Source organism: Pinus tabuliformis, chromosome J, assembly GCF_031772625.1.
Source record: "Pinus tabuliformis cultivar Carrire ecotype Pingquan chromosome J, CPIR1, whole genome shotgun sequence".
NCBI classification, from domain to species: Eukaryota; Viridiplantae; Streptophyta; class Pinopsida; order Pinales; family Pinaceae; genus Pinus; species Pinus tabuliformis.
Window position 1 is genome coordinate 495,145,569 of NC_142295.1, and position 21,283 is coordinate 495,166,851.

At 38.8% G+C, this 21,283-nt stretch overlaps 1 protein-coding gene across 1 annotated transcript in view; it reads right to left on the reverse strand.

The window, feature by feature from the left end:
- The window catches only part of LOC149227954 (uncharacterized), a 354,504-nt gene that overhangs the window by 181,642 nt on the left and 151,579 nt on the right, over window positions 1-21,283 (reverse strand). The window contains exon 4 of the mRNA XM_089380634.1: window positions 19,609-19,766. Coding sequence (XP_089236760.1) covers window positions 19,609-19,766 — 158 coding nt within the window. The remainder of the gene's footprint in view (window positions 1-19,608; window positions 19,767-21,283) is intronic.

Sequence of the window (21,283 nt, forward strand, 5' to 3'; positions counted from 1 at the left end):
TATAGCGTATATGTCTCCATTATGAACATTATATAAGTCTCCCTAATCTGCATAATGGGAGCCCCCTTGACTGCGTAGGTTAGGACCTGTGTATTAGACTTCTGGATAGCGTATTATGTTTCTGTTTGCTGCGTAGATCATCCTCATATGCCTGCGGCTTCCTGCGGTTAGGGCATCATTCATTGTGTCTCTCCTTCACCAAAACCCAGATACGTGGAGAGGAGATCACATGAAGAATGTGTCTCAATGACATCAAATCCTCTTATATTTATACTAATGTGTAGAGGTTGAATAGACACGTCGGTTGGGCTTCTAGAGCCTACATAAGCGCTGGTCGGCTTGACAATAATTATATAAACAAAATAAATTCATATCTCCATAAATACTTATCGGAATCAGATGATCTTTGGATCAATCCTACACCTCTCGACGAGAGGGATCCAATAAAAATATCAGCTGTCATAAATAAGCCAACCCACATGGAGTTTGGCCCTAGTTGCCAATTTAACAGTGTCACCTGGAAACATTACAATCTCCCAATCCTGAAATCCTGAAAAACTGATAAGTCTGCTGGATTTTGAATGAAATCTAAAATTCTACTTTCTCCATATGAAATCCAATGAGGCCGGAACCACTCTCAAACATCCTGAGTCATTTCATGGTAATGTTAAAAATTTAAGTAAAAGGATGAAAATGAAGATTAAGGAGAATGTCACTTTTACTTTAAGAATTTAACATTACCATGAATAGCATATCAACACTAGGGCCTAGACTTGATCATTAAGCTACCCCACTCAAAAATTATTTGTTTCTTTCAAAAAAAATTGCATTTCAAACATTTAGCATCCCTTAAAAGCCCAAAAAAAACATTATAAAACCTCGCTGCCATCTGTCGCGACCCCCGGCGATTTTTTAAGTTTTTATCGCGATTTTTTCGTTTTTATCGCGATTTTTTCATAAAATCGTGATTTTTTCAATAAAAATCGGCAAAAAAAATCCGGCGATTTTTTCATTTAATTATCGCGATTTTTTCATTTTATCGCGATTTTCACAACACTGCCAAATAGCATTTAACTAATTTAGAAAACACCTTGGAGTCCCCAACACTCAACTAACAGTTAAATTTTTTTTTTTAAATATGAAAAATCGCATTTTTTTTGGGGTTACAGGCCGCATTCATTGACTCGACCGAGTTATTGCGGAACTGGAATCACATTTTTTTGGGGTTACAGGCCGCATTCATTGACTCGACCGAGTTATTGCGGAACAGGCCGCATTCAATAACTCGGCTCCCGTTCTGTTTTTTCTGCCGGGTCACAAAAAATCCCAACGACTCGGATCAACTCGGCCGTTTCGGATTCGATTCGACTGTTTTTTAAAACATGGATTCAGACTACACTTCACATTGTTCAATGATTGTAATAGGTTTAAAACCTTATTATAATCCACAGAGGCTCGGACAATATACAGAATTCTGTCATAGACCTTCTGTCATAAATGGCTCCCACAGGTTCAGACCCCTGTCACAGATGATCTCTTGCAGGTTCGGACTTCCACTGGTAATGTATTATAGAATTTGGACCTCTGCCATATAAACAAATCATAGAACTATATGCCACAAAAACAAGTCATAAAAATTCATCCTTCTTGAGCAGATGAAGACCACAGAGATAACTCACTGAACCAAGAGACTTCTCCACCTTTCCTTTTGTTAATTTGATTCAATTTCGTAGAGATATATCTTTAGGAAACTCTGCCCAACACAACAATTAGAACTTGGATTACTTCACAGAGGCAGTTCAAAACTTAGAGAGGAGGACTTCATCACGGAGGTAATTTGAACTACTCTGCAAAACTAGCTCTGATACCATGTTGAAATTCGGTTGTAAGAGATAATTTCTTAACATGATAATAACTTGTGACATTATATTCATGTTTTCCATTATACATTTTACTTCATTCATTAGATCATCAAGCAATTATACAAATACAATGCACAAAAAACAAAGAACACTAGGAATTAGGCCAAAGGACAGGGCAAAACCCACAAGGGGAAAACCCAGCAACCTTTCTAATAGAAGCCTTAGTCAACAATAGAAATCCAAGTCATAAATGAACTGACCAGTAGACCAAGTGCCAAGTCAGTCCTCTTAAGATGTCATAATGCCTATCATTCATAAATTCGTTATCCACAAGAAAAAAAGTCTCAGAACTTCGTACAAGAGTTTCAGACTTGAACTTCGAACTGCCTCAAAAATGCTTCAGATGTTATACACAATCTATCTCAAAAATTTGCCTCTGCTGTTGCACACAAGTTGCCTCAGGTGTCTGAAATTCTTGTCCACAGAAGAACCTAAATTGGTTTCCAAATGGTGAAGGAATAATGCCAATATATAGTCATTTCCTCATGCGAAGGGACACATCCCTTGGGCAAACCAACTTGTCTTCGGGAGGGCTAGCTTGGTCAACTGGGAGACACTAAAAATGTATTTTAAAATTCAATTTTCTTTCTTTTAAAGGTCCAAATGGGACATGATAAAATAAATATTTTTTACTTCTTTGAAGACATAATTATAAAAATCCAGCCTAGTTACAACTTCAACATCATTAACACAGAAAATTAGACCATAACTCATATCTTCAAGGCTACAGCTCCTTCTTGAGGTATGTGGCTCCTTCTAGGCAAATATGTCACAAGATTGAATGCTTTCGCTGTGTGTTTAACCTCCTCTTAGGCCTCCTTAGTTTATACTTTTCTCTTGTTGCCTTAGGTGCCCCCATTTGCTCATCAATGGTGCCTCACACAACAATAAAAATAAACAAATCATTCTTTCGGGTCTTTAGCCCACCAACTTCTGCCCAAATCCCACCACTTGGGTACATTTCCTACAAAACCACATTTTCGTGGGTCAACTCCACACAAGCACAGTGCCCCAAGGGTTGTGGGAGTACCTCCCAAGCTACTCTTCTCAACACTCCCTCTTAGAGAGGGAGGTACTTCCACTACTCGGAAGTAAATCATCAGCGACACTAGCCCAATATTTGGTGTCCACCACTGCAACATACCTTGTAAAAATGAACAACACTATCCTCGATAGTGTCCCGACCACTAGAAGCCTATGGCTTCTTCTTCTCATTATAGACCTTCAACCCATTCCACAATTCCTTCTTGCCAGTTGTAGAAGTTCCTTACTCCCACTGACCATGTGGTCTTCTTGGGTTGTGTATTCTCCCTCTGAACCTACACACTCCCACTCAAACTTGACTCCCTCCGAGTCTCAGGAACCTGCTTCTTGCCTTGATCTATATGCTTGCCCGTCAACCTATATAGACCATGCTCCCTAACTCCAATGACTGCTCCAGCAAAGTTAGACCCTCTGGGACTAAGTACTGCTTTCCCATCTTGGAATATCACCTCAAACCCCTTCGCCTCAATCACTCAGACAAACAACACACTATACTTGAGCTCTAGTTCCCACAGTACATCTTGAACTTGTAACAACCCACCTAACTCCATCTTGAATGGCACAACACCGCATCCTCTCGCAGTTTTCTTACTCTTATCACCAACCTCCATGTGCAATTTTGAGTCCCATTCAATTAGACTCAAAAAATTCTCGCAAACTTGTCATATGCTTCGGCACTCCACTATCCACGTACCATGCACCCTCATCAATGGTACCCTCACAGAAATGAGAAACCAGAGCAAAGTCTTCCTCGAATCATATAGAGAAGTCATCCAGCTCATCTGAAGATGTAGCAACCATTGTTATTTCCTTCTTCTTCTCAGTGTCTCCCTTCTTTCCTCACGGACACTTGCTCACATAATGACCATACTCGCCACATGTATAACACTTCAACTTGCTCAAGTCCTTCTTCACTTTTCCCTTCATCTTTCCTGCAAGAGCCACATTATCTTCAGTAGACTTCTTCTTCTTATGAAGATCCTTGTCCCATAGTTCTTCTTGGATGAAGTCATCCCATAACCTATTCCAATATGGCAGCTGATTTCAAGGAACTATCCCTTTGATACATGGCTTCCATCCCTCGAGAAGCCCTTCAAAGTAGTCCTCACTAGCTCTGACTCTGGAATGTTATCTCCGATGGCAACTAGCTCATCACAAATTTAAGAAAGTGTCTCGTCAAATACAAAGCCACACCTTTGATATTCAACATCTTGGTGCTCTTCAACTTCTCTCTCAATACCAACAATCAGTTCTCGTTCTTATTCTAGAACAAATCCTAAAGAGCCTTCCACATCTCTCATGCAATGTTCTTCCCAGTTAGATGAGGTATCAAGTGATCTTTGACACCATCTAGGATGATGAGCTTAGCCTTCACATCCAACTCTTCATATACTTCCAACTCCTTAGGGTTTGTTGGTTTTTGAATCTCCTTGTCAACAAACTCCCATATCTTGTTCACCAACAAGACCAGCTTGATCCTTTCCTTCCAAGGACTATAGTTGGACAAGCCATCCAATCTATCCTCATACCTCAGACTAGTGACCAACTTCACCATGTTGCTAGTCCTTCAACAACAAGGAAACTAACTCCCTCTTGAGTTGTTCGTTGTGCAGACTCTGATTCAGTTATCCCTTCAAAGGAGCTTTGATACTGTGTTGATTTTTCCTAATACTTCAAGATCAAGGCTATGTCTAAAACACGATCACAAACACACTAAAATACACACAACTCCAAGCACTTTGCACAACGAAAATGTAACAGCAATGAACCAATAAAGTACACAAGAATTTTCATACACAAAACTTGTTCATATTACAAATTTAATACAACAATCTGTAATGTTCCTAAGTAGGAATACAAGTGATATACAAGTATACAATCAGTTCAACAAACAGAAAAACGAAATAGACACTAAGCACCCATGGAAATGTTGGAAATAAGGAACTACTGAGCCATTTTATTACTTTTTCAAGAGCAAAATACAATAGTAAATAGAATGGTGCACCTAGGCTTGTCTCAATGGACAATCGTGACCAAACCCAGGTGAGCAATAGCTTAATTGAAGGCTACTACAACTGCTGCACCAAATTGCACTGTGTCGCCCCAGAAAAAAGCTCTTTTTGCTGACTTCGAAGGGCTGGAATCACTACTTCTCGAGCTCGGAAAATTATGAGAGTTGAGCTCCTGACTCCTTGGCCTAAATCCAAAAGAACCCACGAAGTAATTTGACTGGTTCAGACTTTTGAAATTTGACCCCGAAGGAGCCCAACCTCAGCTGCAACTGCAAAACTCGGCCTGCCTGATTCTGACTATAAAACCTCTTGGAAAGTGTCCAAAAATGCGGGGATGATCCCTCCTACAGATCTCCTGACTTCCCAATAGAGTTTCCAAGTTGTAGCTCTTGCCCTCAAGACCCGCGAAATTGTTGAACTGGACCTCTACGCTGTCTCCCAAGCCTAGAATTCGACCTCTATGTTGTCTCTCAGGGTTGGAATTCAAACTGCTGAGTTGTTGGCTTCTTTGGCTCCAAAACTCTCACTGAATGTTGGCCTAATGTTGTCCTTTAGATTCCTTGACCCCTCCGACAAGTGGTTGATCTAATGTGGCTCAATCTCCCTCTGCGTATTCTCCCAGTGGCCCAGAAATACGCATTTCTTGAGTGTAGTTGAGTGATGGTGTTGTAGAAACTCCCTAGATCTCCTGAAAATGCTTGTGGAACTGCCTTCCTAGGGTGGGCACTCGAAGTCCCCCGAAGGTAAGGTTGAATCTCCCACTTGAGAGATTCATGGCTGAACAGCCAGTTGACTCGGCTAAGCAGCTGAGCAAACAATCAAGTAAATTCGATATGCAAGGTGAATGAATGATCCAAATGAGAGCCTCCTCCTCCTTTTGTCTTCGTGGACCTTCCTTGCCTCATGTGGGCCCCTCCAATCAGCATTTCGAATTCCCTCCAAGCCATTCGAATGGCCTAGTTCGAATTCCCACGTGGGTGGCCCCCACCTTCCACTAGCAATCAAATTAAGCCGAAATTTCTCCTAAGTCCCTAAGTCGAAACTGTTGGGTCCTTTTTCTTAGCCAAAAATGTGTAGAGATCAGTGTTGCGGGGGAGCGGCCCACCCCCCTTGTTCCCGCTCCCAATCCGCACTCCGGGCGGGAGCAACTCGGGAGCGTGCTCCCAGAGAAAAATAAATAAATAAATAGATCGCTCATTGCCTATTATTGAACCGATTTGGAGAGCACCGCTCCCGTCGCTCCAGGAGTGATTTTTATAGCCCAAGAGCGGTCAGGGAGCGGTCGCTCCCAACCTCTCCCAGGCTATAAAAAACGCTCCCAGCAGCGTGAGCAACGCCCAAAAAATCACGCAGAAAAAATAAAAAATAAAAAAAAGGCACCTGTTGGGAAAAAAAGGGAGGGAAGGGAGGAAAGGGAGGGAGGGAGGGAATATAAATAAACCCTCCCTCCAATGAATTTCATTATTTTAGAAATTGTGTGAGTGAGAGTGAGAGTGAGAGTGAGAGCAAGAGAGAGTAAGAGAAAGTGAGGAGCAAGAGAGAGTGAGGGGCAAGAGAGAACAAGTGAGAGTGAGAGCAAGGAGCAAGGAGCAAGGAGCAAGGAGAGAGCAAGTGCCAAGGAGCAAGGGGAGATTGGAGGCCAAAGAGGTAGGCTCTATTCTAGCAATTGTTTTTGAATGTTCATTACTAAATAAATAAATACATTTTTTTCTCCCATTCTGTTAAATTGGCAACTAGGGCCAAACTCCATGTGGGTCGGCTTATTTATCGCAGCTGATATTTTTATTGGATCCCTCTCGTCGAGAGGTGTAGGATTGATCCAAAGATCATCCGATTCCGATAAGTATTTATGGAGATATGAATTTATTTTGTTTATGTAATTATTATCAAGCCGACCAACTATTATGTAGGCTCTAGAAGCCCAACCGACGTGTCTATTCATCATCCACCTTTAGTATAAATAAGAGAGGATTTGGAGTCATTAGCACAACGCATACTTCAAGTGATCTCCTCTCCACGTCTTGGGTTTTTGGAAGGAGAATCACAAAAGGAGTACGCTGGTCCATAAGCTGTTTATGAAAACATCTGTTCATCATATACGCTGTTCACATTGGATACGCTGTGGATGCTATACGCTGGTTTCATAGGATCACGCTGTGCATGTTGATTATACGCAGCCCTAGCAATATACACAGATATTCATACGATGGCATGGGTGGAACGCAGTTCATACAATGCACAGCGCCTATACGATGAGGACTTGTACGCTGGAAACCCTACACGCAGTCATGAACTTATACGTTGTTCTAAGCAGCCCTAAACGCAGTCAATGAATGCCTTTATATCGCTGTACTTAGAGGATCATATACGCTGTTCATAAAGGATTATATATGCTAATGTCAAAGCGCAGTTCATAGAGTATCTTACACGCAAATAATGGTGACACGCAGCCATACGCTGGGAATGCAATATATATATGCTTCACGCTGTAGAAATATTATGGATCTCAATATATATATATATACGCTGTTCTGTAACATAAATGATGAACGCAGTCAACCGCAGTCCTGAGGTGTAGCTGCAGTCATGTCTATGCTGTGCAATCATGAATACGCCATGCTGTAACATAAATGATGGACGCAGTCAACCGCAGTCCTGAGGTGTAGCTGCAGTCATGTCTATGCTGTGCAATCATGAATACGTTGGGCAGTCATGTATATATGCTGCATTCATGTGTATACGCTGGGCAGTCATCATGTACAGTCAATAGATTTGCTGTAGGCAAGCTATGATACAACGCTGCAATATATTTATATATGTAGGCAAACAATGAAGAGATATATATATGCGATGGCAACATATATATATATTCGTAGTCAATTTATATGCACGCACAATACGCAGATATTTGTGGGCAGTAGGGAACCATAACTGCACACATGTTACCTTGATACTCTGTCTACATAACTACAGTCAAGATCTGGTGAGTTCAGGTTCTTGATGTCAAGGTGCAGGTTCAATATGTCTCAGTTAAACATCACTTCGGATCTACCTTCTAAACAGCCTAATCACATGGATATAAATGTATATGGCAATGATAGAACTATGATGGTCATGTGATCCTTCGTATGGAAATAATAAGGATGAACAGTCTCAAATCATAATGATAGAAGCAGCATCATGAGCATGTCAGTAAAGGGCAGCACGATGATGAATGAGACAGCATGATGTATGGGTAGCATAATGATCATAAGCAGCATAATGATGATGATTCATATTAGCATGGGCAGCATGAAGCATGATGAGATCATGGGCAACATGAAGTATGAAGTCATGGACAACTTGATGTATGGGCAGCCCAGTGATCATGAGTAGCATGAAGACGCATGATGCAGTATGCTGGTGCTACACGGTAAGGTGCAGCAGATGAACGAAATGGATAGGTGAAGTCGTCACCTGGGAGATTCAGTTGAAGCAGAATGTCTTCAACTGATCTCATTGTTATAGGAAATAAAATATGCTCAGATCCAGATAAGTCAAAGTTGTTGACTTCTATTGTAAATGTATTATCTCTCTCTCTCTCTTTCTCTGTTGAACTTTGAAGATAAAAGAAGATTTGATTAAAGGGTTTCCCCACACATTGTGGGGTTTGTCCCTGGCTTGCGCCATATCTTGTGTCCTCTTGTCTTGGCTTGTCTTCTGCGTTTTATATTTATGTTCTATCTGCAGTTTATCATAATGCTGATGTGATTGCTAACTGTGAAAATTTAAATAAATTGCTCTAGCATAGAACATACATACCAAAAATTAACACATTCCCATTCCATTTTTTTGCAGATTCAAACATCATGGTTATATTTCTTGGCATTTTCTTCTTCTTGGTTCCTTTTTTGGTTATTATGGTGTTGGAGAGTAGAAAAAGGAGGGTTGAAAATGAAGAAGGGGATGAAGAAATGGGTCATAGTCGATTTGACGAAAACCCCGAAGAGTAGGAGTTGGAGGAGAGTGAACATGAGTCTCAAAAAAATAAACAAGACCAAACTCCATTGGGGAAATATGTTAATAGGCCTAAAGCAGGGAAAGGGGATGGAACCACTAAATTTCGCCCCTATTGCAACAATAATTACACAGGTTCATACACCCGTGCCAGAAAGCACCTCCACGGGAAAAGGCCATTGGATGGAGATAAACAAATAGGAATCAAAACTTGTACAGGTGCGTCAGCAGCAGATAGAGCCAAATACATTAGGGAAGAGGAGGAAGCCCAATACAAATCTAAAAAATCAAATGGTTTCTTTGAACCAAGCTCACAATCACATGCACAAAGAACTCCTTGAGCATCCTCCCAAGGCAGTGGATATGGAGCCACAGGGTCACCAGGTTTAAGGCATAGAAGTATATCATATTTCCTTGATGAAGGGAGTAGGAATGATGTGGATTCAAAAGTTTACAGGGTTCTCTATGCATGTGGGATACCATTCAATGTTCTTCGCTCACCTTATTGGCACAAAATGGTTTCTGCCATAAATGATGCCCCTAAAGGATACAAGAGCCCTGGGTATGACAAGGCTAGAACCGTTGGACTTGATCATGAAAAAGCAAAAATATCACATTCTTTTAGTAGAATGACAAGTTCTTGGACTGACCATGGGGTGTCCACTGTATCTAAATGGATGGACAAATGTAAAAGGCAAGCCATTGATAAGTGTTCTTGCTGCGTCTGTTAGTGGTGCCATCTTTCTTTCAGCATATGATTACTCAGACAAGTTCAAGACTGGCATCAACATTGCAAAACCATTACTTGAAACAATTGACCGTATTGGGCCATACAATGTCATCTAAGTCATCACTAATAATGCTCCTAATTGTAAGGCGACGGGAGCAATTATTGAGGATAAATACCTCAACATATTTTGGTTTGGGCGTTTGGTTCACACAATGAACCTTTTGATGCATGATATTGTTAAGAAAAAAAACAAACAAAACAAATGGATTGGTGATTTGTACAAGGGAGGCACAAAAATGATAAAATTTAATGCAAATCATAGCAATACCCATGGCCTTTTCCGCAGCCACTAAAGATTGGAGTTGTTGAAAATTGCGAGGACTAGATTTGGTAGCTATTACCTCACCTTCAGGGGCCTTTTGAAGGTAAGAGAGTCATTGGCTAGCATGGTATCAAGTCCACACTGGCAGGTATTAAAGGAAAGGGCTACAAATGCAGCTGACAAGCAAGGTTTTGAACAGGTGGAGGAGACCACTCTTGATGGTATGTTTTGGGCACGTGTGAGGCAAGTATTGGATTTCACCAAGCCCATTTATCACATGATTCAGTTTGCAAATACAGATAAACTAGTGATTGGCGAGGTGTATGAGCAAATGGATACCATGTAGGGGCAAATAAAAGATATTGTTCATAAAAATGATCCCAACTTGTCTAAACTGATTCATGATTGTGTGTGTATATGGTGGAATAAACTTAATGTTCCACTACATGCCTTGGCATATATCCTTACACCAAAATACTACTCTGCATCTTGGTTGGGCCAACCTGCACCAGGGGGTGGGGTTAGGGTCAAACCCCATATAGATGAAGAGGTATCTACAGGATATTTGTAAGCATTAGACAAGTTGATACCTGACAGGGAGGAATGTGCTAGTCTGCGTCTTGAATTAGGCAGATACTTCAGTTGCATTCGTTTGTTTTGTACCTTCCGTGCAATGGAAGATAGAGACAGATTTGATGCTCTCACATGGTGGGAAGCATATGGCGGCCAGGGACCTTTTCCAAAATTGGCAAAAAAAGTTCTCTCACAGGTTGTAAATACTTCTTCTGCAAAGAGGTGTTGGAGCACCTACAGCGTCATACATAATGTGAAAAGAAACAGACTCAATGAAAACCGAGCAAAAAGCTTAGTTTATGTGCACTACAACTTGAGGTTGTTGAGTCATTACTATGACCGGGCTTATGAGGATCCAACATATAAAATTTGGGACAACCACCTAGAGGATGATAATTTGCAGGATGGCACTATACATCTTGAAGAACTAGAAGTGGAACTTATGAGAGAGGAAGATGAAGCAACAACCATGCCACCTCCACCATCCAGTAGTAGTGCTCGAGTTCCGAGTTTTGTTCCTTTGCTATCACCGCCTCCATCTACACCCTCACATGGAGGGCATGTGCCTTTTGGTTCTGGTCGTCGGTCTGTGCGGGAGGAGACTCCTAGAAGACCACCATGACCTGCTCATACATCAGACACTTCTCGTGGCAAGGGCCACATGAAGTAGTGGATAATAGATTTACAGTTTACTTGTCTTTTCTAGTTTCTAGTATTTTTCATAATTGTTGACTCTTTCATATTTATTATGATATTTTTTGTAAACAATATACGATAATTTAAGTTTGAAGTTTGAAGTTGGCAATTATAACTCATTGGTAATGATTCTTAATTATGAATATGATGCTTCGTGAAAGTTGTTTCATTTCATTTCATTTTATAACATTTCATTTCATGTTAGATATTATTTCTTGTAATGGTTAAACTTAGCTTACAAGTACAACTTTGGTGATCAGTAATGATAAATGTTATATATTGAATTTTCAATTTTGAAAGCTTGAAGTTGAAACTTTAAGATTGATGAATCATGATTCATGAGACTCAATATGTTGTATGTTACTAACTTGTGGACATGGTTGATGAAGATTACAACTTCTAGATGATTGTTGTTATATGATTCAATGATCAATCTATGTTTTTTATGTTTTTTTATATCTAATTCATCATTATACATGTTTTTGTTGACATATATGTATCAAAATATAATATATATATATATATAGATAGATATATATATTATATAAAAAACGCTCCGGGATTCACTCCCAAACTGGGAGCTTTTGAAAATGTCGCTCCCGCACCCGTTTTCGTTCCCGCTCCCAAGCAAGACTGGTAGAGATAACCTGTTACAAATGTGTTTGAAAAGGGACATGACACAATCATAGGGCTCCCATAGCAAGAATAATGACCCTTACAATTAAACCTGGTACAAGGAAAACTAGGGCTTGAGGTCAACAACGTTTGAATCTCACTCTACCCGAGAAAAAGAACAAACTTGACTTGCTAAAGAAGCACTTGGCCACAACCCTTTCAGTCCACTTGTCTTGAACACATGGTGGGTCCTTTGCCACCTCTACTCACAGAGAATATTGCTCCTTCAACACTTTTGCACATCAGTTGCTCACTAGGGTTTTGCTACTCCAAAACACTTGCACAATCAGCTTCACAAATTTGCCTTCTCACAATGACTATGTTATGTCCAGGTCACTATATATAGGCTCTAATATACCAACAACTCACAATGGGTTAGCTCCTCCTATACCGTTGTATATAGCCTCCAAAACAAGGTCTGAAACACACAATAAATATGTCGTTGAGTTTTACTATTCAACGCAACCCTAAAACATGCTATCCAAGAATCCTTTGTTGGACAGACTTCCATGCATACACCTCAACGCTCAATCTCCTTAAAATATTAGCCCTTCAATGTCTCACTACCCCCTTTCTCTGCACAAGATGACACGCTACTCCATTGTCCAAGTTTGAGGGTAATTTCGACCTACTTTAGGGTTAAGTTGGGACACAAAACCCATGCGTTGTTATAGATGCCTTGCTTCCCTCCTTAACAGACTGTGCTAAGGCACAAACGGCCTCCTTCAAGGCTCGAACCTCCATCCTTATGCACATAACTAATACCATCCCTTACACAGAGAATTAGATGCTTAATCTCTATGTTGCACGAGGACTCGTCCCCCACCAAAATACTCAGGTACCTTGCGTTCCCCTGTTCCAGGGACTTTTGGACCCTTAGTCAATGTCCCCAAATTGTTGGGGACTCCATTAGGGACTTGGGGACTTGCTACTCATCCCCAAGACGTTCCAAACAAATTTCAGGGATATTCCAAATAGATTTCAGGAATGTTTTTGGCAGATTTCAAGGGTTTTCTGGGCAGATTTCAAGGATGTTTTGGGAAGGTTTTAGGGATAATCCAAGCACAAAGCTTCAGTTTTGACAATCATGGACATTGATGATTGAACAATATGATCATTTTTCCCATTCATTTTTTTGGAATGCATTGAATCTAAATTTTTTATACAAGTTGCAGCTCAAAACATGGGAATTGTATGATGGGATTCATTTTGGATTTCTTGTGATTTAGATATTGGATTTTCAGTGGTAAAATTACAAAAAATACCCTCCATGTCAAGAAAACAGAAAATACAACGTTTTAAAAGGATAGTCCCTATGGTTATTTTTCTTGTTCTTTCTTAGGATCATCTCGGTTTTTACCTAAGTCACAGGACACGTCCTCCAAGGTCCCGTGTCCCGTATTTTACGTGTCGGACACGAAAACGGCTCTAAAACGTGTCGAAAACGTTTTTCATCGTGTCCTATAAAATGTAAAACGTATTCGTTGGTTTTCGTCGTGTCCCGCATCTGGAAAATGTGTATTCCGTTGATAGAAAACGTTGTCTGCCTAAGCTGCAATTTTTTTTGAAAGAAACAAATAATTTTTGAGTGGGGCAGCTTAATAATCAAGTCTAGGCCCTAGTATTGATATGCTATTCATGGTAATGTTAAATTCTTAAAGTAAAAGGATGAAAATGAAGATTAAGGAGAATGTCATCCTTTTACTTAAATTTTTAACATTACCATGAAATGACTCAGGATGTTTGAGAGTGGTTCCGGCCTCATTGGATTTCATATGGAGAAAGTAGAATTTTAGATTTCATTCAAAATGCAGTAGACTTATCAGTTTTTCAGGATTTCAGGATTGGGAGATTGTAATGTTTCCAGGTGACACCACCTGCCCGGGCTACCCCTGCCACCAGTAGAGGACGTGGTCTACCTCCTATAGCTCCTACTTCTAGTTCTTCAACTTCTAGAGCATAGCAAACTCCACTGCCAACTCCACCAGCACCAGCATCTACATCTAGAGGGAAAGGGAAAGCTGTGGCATTTTCTCGCAAGAGGGGCAGAGGAAATCAATAGGATTAGACTTTAGTTATTTTCTTCATTTTATTGTATATGACATTATGACATGATGAGATACATTATTATATTTTTTGTTGATATTTTGAGGCTGAGTTGGGACACAGGAGTCAGGACTTACTATTCAGGACATGATTCAATGTTATGTGTGATTTTAGCACTAGAAATGATATTAAACATCTTATATATTAGTTCTTTTATCATATTTATGTGTCAATGTATTTATTTTATGTTGTAGATGGTTCAGATATTAAAAAAATTGAAAAAAATGAAAAAATAATGAATATTTTTGTACCAAATGATTTTTTCCCGATTATTTTCGATTGTTTTCCGATAATTACGATTTTTTCCGATTTTTTCCTCGCGCTGATATTACCCTGATAATGATTAATGCAACATTGTTGTAAACACTGAACAGTGATACATTTTGATTTTGATGACTTAATGGAAAATCTACATTTTATGGTTTTAATATCTAAGTTCTAAATTTATAGTTAGTAGTAAGTACTTAGTAGTTTCTTATGTGCTTGTAAGTTGTACATGAACAATGAACATTGAATATTCAAGAATCAAGACCAAGCATATCACATTCTAATTTCTAAATAGTAAATTTTGATTCTTTTTCTTTTAAAGTGAACTATGAACTTTGAGAAGTAATTATATTTTAATTTGATTAGATAAGTTGCAACCTGCAATTTAATATGGATAAACAACTATATTTCGGTATATATATAAATATATTATTAAATATATATAAAACGTGTCCCCTGTGTCCTATTTCCAGGTTGCTGCGTTTCGTATTGAATACTCGTATTTATGTGTCGTCCGTGTCTCGTGTCCTCGTGTCATGTGACTTAGGTTTTTACATATTGTATGTGGGTTTTGAGGACTCATTCAAGTTCAGTGCTTCCATCGTCCCAACTCCAAGCATTGTGAAAACAATCAGATAGTTGTGAATTGGATTGAGTACTAAATGTTTAAATAAATTCCTATTCAATCCCCTTCTTAATCTGAAATATGAATTTAATATGATTAGAAAACCAAATTATTTTATAGTGGTTTTCAACGCAGCTATAAAATTTTGCAAAACCTATTGAAAAGGGAATGCCTTTTGTGTTTAACATAGTCATCATTAACAAGAAATATGAGGAAAAAAACTAATATAAAGACAGTTCTCCTTGATAGATTGTTCATGGACCTTATTACAAATTTAAAGTAGTTACACTTGAGTTTCCTAAAGCTAAAGCTCATGTCAAGTGGCCAATAATGGAATGTCACTCAACCCCTTTTCAAATTGTTTGAGATTTTAATTGGCGAGTGTAAGGTTTGTGCATAATACTAGCTTGAAACAACTACAAATGTCAATATATATATATATATATACCCATCCCCGTTGTTTCCTAGTCCACAAAATCAGTGCAACATAGCCTACTCTTGACTTGTCTAAACCATTACTAGGGCCCATAATTACTTCAGACTTTCGTAGTCCTTCCCTCCTTAACTCGGCCAAAATAAAGCCTTCTAGGGCACACACCTTCCACAAAAACTCGGCCTCAATCTGAGCAAAAGTCAGCCTTCATTGACACAGAAAATCAGACCATAACTAGTCTCTCCAAGGTTGCGGCTCCTTCCTAAGGTATGTGGCCCCTTCTGGGAAGATATGTCACAAGATTGAATGCTCTTATTGTGTGGTTGACCTCCTCTTAAGCCTCCTTAATTTATACTTTTCTCTTGTTGCCTTAGGTGCCCCCATTTGCTCATCAATGGTGCCCTCACACAACAATAAGAATAACCAAAACATTATTTTGGGTCTTTAGCCCGCCAATTGGGTACATTTCCCACAAAACCACATTTTCATGGATCAACTCCACACAAACCCAGTACCCGAAGGGTTGTGGGAGTACCTCCTAAGCTACTCTTTTCAACAAATTTACAATTAAGATCAGTCGATCATCTAGATCACCCCTTTATCCATGTTAGAATGCTCAAAACATCAAGTAAAAGCACATGATTGCAAAATCGCTAAAGAACCTACTGAATGGTGACCCACCTCCCTTCAACATGAATGTCGGAAGTTGAGAGGTGTTTGAAGAAAGGAGAAGCTACCAAGATTTTGAATTCATCAAAATTGATGAGATGTTTGGTATTATAGGAATGCTCAGCGATAACCGATTTGAGATTCAATTATGATGATTGTCAACTATATTCTCTTTCAATTGACCCTTAAAGGATCTTCCTATTTGGCCAATGTTTGCTTTGCCATAGAAGCAAGTGATTTGATAGACTCCTAGGCCAGGCACAGGATCGGACCTATCTTTGGCAGACCTAAACAATTCTTTAAGGATAGTGTGTGGTTTCCTATATTCTACATAGTTGTTTCCAAAAGAAAGAATATCAACAAGGTGATCATTTAGCAATGCTAGGCAAGATATGCAGATTTTGAGAGATACCCAATTCAGATCCAGGTTGATTTCAACATATTCATGTACTAGAATTGTCAAAAAGTCAAGGACATTGGAGATCCAGCTTCCATGTGGCTAAGTTGAATTACTAAAGAACTTTGGAAAAATTTGTTAGTGGTTGGATTAGGGCTTAAGTGCCTTATCTCCACTAGAGCTATTGGGGTTACGATGAATGCCCCTCATAAGTTGGTTAGTTAATGCTTATGGATTAGGGAAAAGAGGTAGAACCCTAGAAGTTAAAATTAGCTCTTTGTTAAATCAAGACAAGTTATTGAAACAAGCCCTACTAGAAGGGATCCCTCTCAAGGGGAAAACCTTCAACCATAAGATCAACTATGGAATGAAATAAAATCAATCCCTTGTTAAGGAATTTTAGGGTAAGGACCAACAAGGAGTTTCAATCCATACACCAACAAAGGCGAAGTCAGAGATTTACCCCAGACGTCTCCCTCCAACTGACAAAGTTGCCATTCAAATGGATTGATCTTGATCGCCTTTTATCAGATTGAATTAATCATAAAATTTCCTTTGAAAAATATTGTAGAATACAAGAAAAGGAAAGTCCAAAGTCAACAAAAAAACTACATGAAAATAACTACATTATGGCAAGAATGATCTCAACAATTCACAACAATTTGGGTGGATAGCAAGCTTTCTATTCATAGATGAGGCTCTCGGCATATCTTCCCCTTTTGCTCCTTAGAAAAAGTTTAAGAAACCTTGTCGAATGGTTGACTTGCCATCCAAAAAAACTTGGAGACTAATTCATTATAATAATTTGATTTTGCATTGCTTCAAACCCTCAAAACGAAGGTCATGTCCCACTAGAAGAGGCTTGATTTGCTTTAGGGTGGGGCGAATTTGGCCTAGAGGTCCAACGTTACTTTAGAATTTGACTTGAGAAGGCTTGGAGAAAAACTGGAAAGCCTTAGAAGGCCCAAAAACTTGCATTTCCTTCTCAACATTCCTCTAATTTGACATTTTGACCCTCCAAAGACTAGGAAAGGTGGATGGCTCCCTTGATTTTGGTCCATACTTGCTTCATTTTATGGTTTTAGACTTGAATTATCTTGTTTGTGTATTGACTTTGGTCCATTAAGGTGACTTTGACTTGAAGCGACCTTTCCCTTGCTCATAATATGTGACACATTACCTCTTTAACCCCTCACGGCTGGCCCAAGAGAATTCAGCCCCCTTAAAATGGAGAAATAATGCTTGAAATGGCGTTTTGAGAATGGCGTTTGAAATGCTTCAACTTGGAGATGATTTTGCTTGACTTTGACAATGCAATGGACCTTCTTTCCACCTTGGAGGATTTGGGACATTACCCTGGGGAGGGAAAATGCATCATGAATTGTGAGACTACCATGAAGAATGATGGTCATGACCGAAGAGATGTGCATACATATGAGAAACAGTCCATTTGGGGAACAAAAATAGGTGTGCTAGTACAACAATAAGATGGGTGTTTCCACCTTACATAGTGCAATCACCTTTATAGGTGTAGAACAATAACTGTTCCCTTAAGCCATGGCTCCGAATAAATCCACCTCCATGATGCTAGCATACCAACCCAAGACATACGCATGTCCATCAAGGCAGGGAGTTTCTGCCCACTAGGAGGCAATCAACAAAGCCACGAAGCAAAGAACCATGAAGATGAACTAAAAGAACCAAACATGAGCATCCACCCACGTGGAACTAGGATACACTTTTACACTTCATCCCACATGGCCTTCAAGGCCATAAATTGCGCATATTTGGGCTTACAAATGGCATTGTCCAAAATTTTTGGGGTGCCCCTGCTGAAAGAGGGTAACAACTCTATTCGCCCTAGGTTTTACTATCCGCTTATCTCTCCTTTCAACCACCACTTAAATATAAGAAATTATTTCTTTTTCTTTGTTACATGAAATCTGGAAATTGATTTCTGAATATTATAAATCAAATTAGGTCTAATTAGTTTGCACAGATTTAAATCTTTCATATTAGACTTAGGTTATGTGATCACAATTTTGCAATTTTACTTGAGTTTATTCTTAAAATAGAGTTGTGATCAACGTAAGTTGTTCTTCATCTTCTTTCTCATTCACTTAAGTTATTTGTCAGATTATGCAAATCTGAAAATTAAATTTCTGCACAATAAATCAGATATACAAGTTATCTATTGGCAATTAATTTCATATCTTTTAATTGGTTTAACAAGTGGTTTTCACCAATCTTGAAGTTACCTTCAATTACACCATAAAAACCAGATTTAATGAATACATTCAAGGCGCTTGTGAATGTTTATATTTTACTGGATCTGATTGGTGTATGCTTCAGTTCCCTCATTACTGGAATTTACTTGTATAAAGCATCACATCAACACATCATCTACATACTAAATCCTCTTACTTTATAAGCCTTATCTTTACTTAGATTTAATTCATGTATTCACATTTACAAATGCAAATCCGAGAATCATATTTAATTTACAATCATAAATCAAATTTACTTCCAAGTCTAAGGCTCTCATTTTAATACATCAATTTTGGACTTCATTTATTTTTCATTCAATGTCTAGGTATACCTCCCTTGGCCTTAAGAGAGCTGGCCAAAAGTGAGAGGAGAATTACCCTAAGGTTACAGCGGTACTTTTCCAAGGTTTACCTCAAGCTTGCATCCATGGATTGGGATTTTATCCACTTAAATTCAAGTTGAAGAGGTAGCAAAAAAATGTTTCATGCTCACTTATATTAAACAAGAATCCTTTTTACAAAATATTAAAGCACAATCTATGAAGAAATGGGCCAAAATTCACTTTATTCTTTCCAAAGTATTATGAAAGCTTTGTTGGTAAAACAATGATAGCATACAATTCTACAGAATGTCTCTCATTTTCACTAGTGCTAGACTTTGCAATGCTAGTTTTTGGAACGTATGCAACGATCTAGCAATGGTTAATGTGTAAAAAAGCAGAAAAAGGAAAAAAAAGTCATTTGAATCACATTTGTGGTTGATGAAAAAAGTGTGAATTATTATTCATTTATCTTTGCAAACAAAATGCATAGTATACATTGACATCAATCTTTGAAAGAAAAGGATAATAGTTCATTTGATAGGGTGACAAACCAATGGATTTGTAGCAAATCAATGTAATCTGTGCCAAGACGCTTTAAGCTTTTCTCCACACTTTCTTTAATGTTAGCAGCATCAACGCGTAGTATATCTGCATTACGCAAGTAGCCGGATTGTGTTGAATAACCACACACCTTTGTTGCCAAGATTACCTATAAATCAGTCAAAAACATATGATTCAATGTAAGTGGTAAGCATGCATAGATAAAATCTCGTATTCTCATGTGTTGAACTACCTAAACAAAAGATAACAAATTCCCCCTAGGCCTATAACAGTTGAATATGTAACTATGGTCGGTCCTCATAATGTACTTTTGGTCACTTGATGAAATTGTATTTATCATTGTAAAGCACATTTATAAATGCTTGAGTCAAAGAAAAATTTATCTTGAGTCAGACTTTTAAAAGATGTATATTTGAATTTTAGAAATGTAATTTGTGGCTCCCAAAAGTGACAAATCGGCTTCCCTCCAAGTCAAGTCAGCCCTGGCCAAGAGACACGTCTATTCACCCTAGAGACAGACTGCTATATAAAGGCAACTCGAGCTCCTCATTTGAAAGATTTGCATTCTTCTCTTAGGACAGCTTTTGGGCAAGCAAAGGAGGTCAAGAAGGACGAAAAAGGACAAGGAAAGAAGGTTGAATTTCTCTCTCTCCTCTCTCATCAACTCACACGTGTAGATAGAAGCCTCTCTTTGTGATTCGTATCTTTCTAGGGCAATAGCTTCTGGAGGGCCAAAATTTTCTGGGTTATTGGGCAGCTTCAGGGGGCCGAAATTCTGTGCTCATGGACAGTTGATGGGAGGCCGAAATTTCTGAATCAAGCGGGCAGAACGAAGTGCAAGATCAGTTTGGGTGACTTGACTTAGACGAGAAGACCAGGTTTGACCACAGGTCTGGGTGTGTCTCTTATTGAACAAAAAGAAATTCTTTATTGAAAAGGTTGATGGGTTTTTCCCTGTAGTGGGTTTCTTGTCTCTCTTTTGTGCATTGTGATCTCTATTGTTCTATTGTTGAATTGATGCAGTATAATTGTTGAATGATATGTTGAAATAAGTTAAAATAAGATCTACATCAAAAGTAATTATCATAATTTCATAAATATTGTGCTAACCCTAATTGCACTAAAAAATCAACATGGTATCGAGCTTTGTTGACAAAAGGAAGGTATATTGAGATCACTTTTGTAGAAACCCTAGAGAGAGCATCTTATTAAAGTCCTTCTTGTATATTGGCTCATATGGCTTCCTCCATGAAATCTGAAAACAAGCTAGAGGGAGCATCAAACTTCAGAGCCTGGAAGGTCAGAATAGATCTTATACTTGCCAAGAACAAAGTATTGGATATTGTGATAGAAAAGACTATTGAACCATCTAAAGCAGCTAAAAAGGGAAAAGTTCAAGGAAGATGATATCACTGCCATGAGTCTAATAGTAGACTCCATTAGAGATCATCTCATCCCCTACATTGCAAAGCATGACACCTCCAAGAAGATGTATGATGCCCTAATAAATCTCTACACTATCAAGAATGTTGGTCAATCCATGAGTTTGAAGAATGAGCTCCGAAATACAGGGATGACTAATGATGATACTATGGTTTTATATTTCGTAATGATTCACAAATCAAAGATCAAATTTCAGCTATTGGAGAAACCATCTCTGATCAA